The following is a 6,201-nucleotide window of genomic DNA, read 5'->3' on the forward strand; positions in this document are numbered from 1 at the left end:
TCCTTGATGATTTTTTTTTATTTTTTTTTGGATTTGAGCAATATCTACTTAGTAGATACTCAAAGTGGTAAATAGGCCTTTGGCTGAACATCCGGGCCTTTAGTAACGAAAATTTCTCTGTCTTCTTCTATTCTTTGCATTTTTTTATTTTTTGTAACTCTAAGCTTTTCACATCATTATTATTTTGGTGATTCTGAGACAAACAACTAGATTAACACTGACATGTAAACCTTTCATGTACGGATAAATGCCTAGTGGAGGATACATGATTGATTCGGACCTCGTGCCTAGGAGTATGAGGCAAAGAAAGGGAAGATGGTCTATCATCCTTAGATGTTTGACATGGAAAAAACATAATGTCTTTAATAAATTATTTTTCTTTTTTCGTAATGTAGTAGTATCATATATATTATTGCTGGCTAGATTGTGAGTATGTTTTCGAGATAGATTTGTTGGAGAAATAGGTAGGTTCCATGCAGCCTTTTGTAGTTGTGATGATCTTGGTTAGTTTGAATTTGAATTATCTTTTATGGAAGTTTGTTGTCTACTACTGTCTTTTTTATCTGGTACATAAATTATAAATCAGGATTACATGAGCTCACTTATTGTTTAAGCATGTCAGTATGCCGTGAAATCACATATCATGTTAATCCTACACCATGGTAGATTATCTGTTGTTGAGTTTTTGAGAACTTACCTTCCGCTATTGTGTATGCTTCAATTACATGAAAAGTTATATGACGTGCAATAGAATTAAAGAATCTTAGTTTTAAACCATTGCCAACCTTAGTTATATGAATGATCATAAGAGATGTTATAATATGCGAAAAACATAATGACAAAAATATATCTATTAAAGTTCATGGAAAAAATGTCTATATTTCTGCTTTAGTTTTCAATCATTGCCAACCAATCACTTAACGAAAGGAAGATAGAAAACCTTCGAATTCCCTTTTGAAGCATACTAGCTTCTACCAGGTATTTCTGTATCATTTTTCGTGTCAATTTCAAACACAATGACGTGTAAAGTGGACACATGTTGTGATCAAGCGTTTTGAAAACCTTTTGTGATTGCTGCACAAGTAGTTTGATCGTTGTATCCTATGAGCAATTGTCCAAAGATGTAACAGCAGTTAACGGTGGGCAATTTCACTTTAGAACATCATACTATCATAAAACTAGATCAGTTGATAAGTTTTACTTTATGAACTTTTATTATTTTTAAAAGTTCCGACAACTAATTTTTTTCCAATAATCTAAAATGAAATTCTTATTATAATTAGTAGTCATGTCAACAATGGATCTATATGCTCCTAAATATTCTAAAAAATCTGAATTATTTGACAACTTTGACAACTTTAAAGTTGTTGATGCTATTGAATTGGACAAACCCATCAATGTAATTGTTAACGAGCATACTGATAAGGAAACAGAAGATTTAGCTAGTTGGCAATAAAATGATTATATGTGTAGAAACTATATTCTGAATTGCTTGATGTTTGATTTATATAATGTTTACTATTTGTGTAAATATAATAAAAAATTGTGAAATTCCTTAAAAAAGAAATGTGTTATTGAAGATGCTGAAACTAAGGAATATGTTACGGGAAAATTTATAGATTTTAAAATGAATGACATTTGAACGATGGTCAATCAAGTTGAGGAATTACAGATTATAATTTATGAAATTATTGCTAAGGAATATAAAATATGTGAGTGTTTTCAAGTGTTGGCTGTTTTTGAAAAAAATTCACCTTATTAAAATGAATATAAAAACAGTTTGAAGCAAAGAGAAAAGAAATTTCTTTCGAGGATATGAATATCTGGATCAAGATTAAGGAGCACAATATAATAGCAGAACGCAGGGAGAGACGAGATTTGGGTATAAATGCTAATCTTATTGAAGAAAGTTTTGGTAGAGTGTGCGTGTGTGTCTGTGTATATAATTTAATTAAAATTGTTGAACAGATTCTAATTTCCCACAGAAACCTGATTCAGTTATAGAACATCATAAAATGTTATTGCGTAACTAGATATTCTCGAATACAATACTGTCAAAATGCAAAGTATTACCGTTCCATCTGGTTTGATAGAGCTTGTGAAATCTAGTGACTGTATTTGTATCTAATGATATTTTGAAGTATAATACTATCTTAATGAAATTGGATTTATGAAAAAGAGTGCTTTGATCATTATAACTTTGTTTCACATGTTTAAAATTGTCGACTTGGTAACATGTACAAACAATAAGTTAGAGGATATAATTATTGATTACACATATTCAATAATTTGAATTAGACTAAGAGTACAATGTCGCTATCTAAGTGGAATAGAAAAGAATTGATAAATATAAATATTACACACACGCTTGCACATACTTCTCAACTTATCATTTAAAAAATAAGGTGTAAGATTTCAAAAAATAGGTGAATCACATCACACAAATCCTAATTTATTCCTTTACTCACTCCCTACTTCCTAAGTCACAATCACATCCACACCACCACTTGTCATTGACACCGTCCACTGTCATGATATCGTTGTTGCCACAACCCTTCCCATCGGTAAGTAGTGTTGACTGTTGTTGCAGGAGTAACATCATTGATCATGATGCGCCTGAGATGATGAACCGCCTACGTCCAAATGTGGCATTGACTGGTGCTAGCGTCATAGGGAAAAGGGAAGAATTAGGTTTTGGTGAGGATTTAGGGCCTGGAACCTCTAGTGCAATTTATAAAATATCATGTCCGTATTTACAATTTAGGATCGCGGGTCAGTTTGCTTGCAAATCGTGGTGGTGGTGTGGAGTGGGATGGGATGAAAAGTGTTTGTGGTCAATTTTTGGTTGATTGTGATTAAGAAAATGAATAATTTGTGATAAATAAATAATACGTGCTCTGAAAAATGTATGATTGTTACTAAATTTATAGTTGTGACTTACAATTTGTCGTTGTGACTTGTGAATGTGATTGTGACCATGACCATAGTTGTATGTTATTCATGACATTGAACCGTTATCATGTGGTAACAAATGCGACCACTTGATTTTTGAAACTTTTTCAAATTTTTTTTGGGAGGTATGTCATGAAACCTTTATAAATATGAATTTTTCCTTAGTAAATGATCTTGACCATCAAGTGTTGATTGGGTCAATTTGTAGGATTGAGTAATATTGCTTGAACAGGGTTAAAAAACAAGGGGCTTTGACAAGTGATACATTGATAGCACCTATATGAGTAATTTTATTTTCTAACTGTCCAATGATAGTGTCACACGCCCTCCTATTTTTTAACCTTGTCACTGAGCTTTTTCATGTAGCAGAATCTCATTGGACTTTTGTTTAATGGGCAAGTTCACGTCACTTCGAAGTTATGATATCAAGAAATTCAATGCAAACCATGTCAATCTTTCTCTAAATCTGTAAAATAGTATTTCGTATATTATTTGGTTCTATCTTTTTGTTAATAATCATATTTTTTTCAATATGTGAACGATTTATATTCTAGCATTTATCATATAAAATTGAATCACGTGCAATAACCTGAAGAAACTATTTTACTAACTTTCTAGGTATCAAAAAAATATGTTACGAATTTGCTAATGCAATCCTATTAGTGATATTTTTCCTGTAAATTTAATGTATAATGTATCTTTCTATATTATACAAAATTATAACATAAAAGTATAACACCTGTCACAATGTTATTGTAAAATATTAATAATACACAGATATGAGGAGTATAATTAATGAAAAATACTTTAAAACTTCAATTTTTTCTTAAAAAAGGAATTTTTACAATTGAATATATTTCTCTTATGTGATATTTCAAGGATATTAAGGGAAGTTTTTCATTTTTGGTATTTTCCATATTTTATTCCACTCGTTGCGAGATATCTGCTTCAAAAAAAAAAAAAAAATATTATTGCAAATTACTCCCTTCAAGGTATACTATCCAATGGATTTTCCACCAATATTTCCATAATTTTTTCCCCCTAAATTGGAGCATAATATACCGTATAAATAATCTATCTTTGTACAATTAGCAACAAGGATATGAAGGGAAGTTTTTCATTTTTGGTAATTTCCATATTTTATTCCATACGTTGCAAGATATCTGGTGTTTTTTTTTTTTTTTTGTTAAAGATTGCAAATTACTCCCTTCAAGGTATACTATCCAATGGATTTTCCACCAATATTACCATAATTTTTTTCCCCTAAATTGGAGCATAATATACCGTATAAATAATCTATCTTTGTACAGTTAGCAACAAGGATATTAAGGGACGTTTTTCATTTTTGGTAATTTCCATATTTTATTCCGTTCGTTGTGAGATATTTGCATTTTTTTTTTTTTAAAGATTGCAAATTACTCCCTTCAAGGTATACTATCCAATGGATTTTCCACCAATATTTCCATAATTTTTTCCCCTAAATTGGAGCATAATATACCGTATAAATAATCTATTTCGGTACAATTAGCCACAATTCTGATCATGGCAGCCATTATTCGTCTTGGATTTTTCTTGTCCTTCTTCCTCCTTTTCCTTGCCTCCCTTACTATATCCCGTAATCTCATGTACGTGAACCAGTTGACAGCAGCCCCAGCAGGGTTCTCGACTCTCAAAAATTTCCTAGGTTCTAAAAAGGGCGATAACATCAAAGGGCTTTATCAAGTCAAGAAATATCTCAACAATTTCGGTTATCTCCCTGCTATCGATCATAACAAAGATGATGAATTCGACGACGAACTAGAGCACGCAATCATGACTTATCAACTCAGATACAAACTTGAGGTTACTGGAGTTCTAGATTCTGGTACGTTATCACAAATGATGGCTCCTCGTTGTGGGGTACCGGACATCTTCAATGATCCTAAAACTTTGTTCCAATGAACAATTTTCACAAGATCATGGACTTTTGGAGAAGGATTTTTAGACTTAAATCTGGAATCTTAATCAAAAGTGGAAGTTACATATGGAAAGGCAAAGATGCAGTATTCATAGTTTTTGTCTCAATAGTAGTTCTAATTATTTTTCTAATGAAAGTTTCTTGCATCTACCTCACTACATTTACACGTTGATGTATATTTTGGTTTATACTTTGCTACTTGACATTATCCAATCGGACAATTTAAGTTTTAAACAATTTTTTCATTCAGTTCATAGTTGACAACAATGCAAGTATTGATCAATGTGTATAAATTCAATATACAAATGGCAAAATTCTCCTTGTATTGGCTGAATGTGTGGATTTTGGCTTCCGGTCATTATTTTTTAATTTTTCCATTTGTATGTCAATGTAGATGTGATAAGTGTAACATGCTTATCATATTTCAATTAGTTGAGAGTGTGCATAGCCTGTGTATAGTTTTTAAGATACACAGTGATATTTAAAATAGAATATTTTAAAATTTAATTGCTACAGACTTATAAATTATTGCAATGAGATAGATATCACGTTATCAGGGGCAGACCCACATGGGGTCATGTGGGCTCAGATGACCCCACAAATTATTATTATTATTATTTAAAGAAAACGGTTGTTTTAACCCATTTTCGACCCACTTTAATACATACCAAATGAAATCGAAATATTACATTCTTAATATCATTTCTCAGCAATCATGGCCTAGTTTTTCGCTTTTTAATGTTGTGCGAAATGATCAACCATAGCAAAAGTTATGATGTATCAAGTAGGCCGTTCCAAATAAGTATTTCGAAAATTTTGATAATATGCTAACTTTTAAAATTTGATAATGATAATATGCTATCCAAATCTACAAATCGCTTGCATCATCTAGAAGTTCGTTATGAAAACTACATTGTAGTTATATCGAATGGTCCAAACAGATATCGAAAATAGTTAAATATGCGTTAAACGTACGTATTAAAAGAGGCATTCAACTCGTCTTTAAAAAAAAATCAATTATTTCATTAACGTTTATTATTTTTTCACCATAAATTTTCCAATATAATTGGCATCATTTTATTAGAAAATTTTACATTAAATATGATGTCAAAAATTCTAAAATCGTTACGGATTAAATGTAATTTGAATTACTTTCAAATTATTTTTTCGTTAAACTTAAATTTCATTTACATTTTATATCCAATTTGATTTACTCGTCGTGAAAACTATACATGTAGCAAAATTTATTTAACAGTATTGATAATGATAGAATTATAAGACACTTTCAAGAT

At 30.7% G+C, this 6,201-nt stretch overlaps 1 protein-coding gene across 1 annotated transcript; it reads left to right on the forward strand.

Moving 5' to 3' along the window:
- The first annotated feature begins 4,494 nt into the window (after positions 1–4,494).
- Positions 4,495–4,893, forward strand: LOC111369042 (metalloendoproteinase 1-like). Its single transcript, XM_022990528.1, has one exon. The coding sequence runs from the start codon at positions 4,495–4,497 to the stop codon at positions 4,891–4,893; it is 399 nt and encodes a 132-aa protein (XP_022846296.1).
- Positions 4,894–6,201: the final 1,308 nt, after the last annotated feature.

The sequence above is a fragment of the Olea europaea genome, chromosome 20 (genome assembly GCF_002742605.1).
Source record: "Olea europaea var. sylvestris chromosome 20, O_europaea_v1, whole genome shotgun sequence".
In the NCBI taxonomy this organism is placed as follows: domain Eukaryota; kingdom Viridiplantae; phylum Streptophyta; class Magnoliopsida; order Lamiales; family Oleaceae; genus Olea; species Olea europaea.

Excerpts from the sequence above, each read along its gene's own strand:
- LOC111369042 (XM_022990528.1), top strand. The coding sequence starts at position 4,495 with ATGGCAGCCATTATTCGTCTTGGATTTTTCTTGTCCTTCTTCCTCCTT.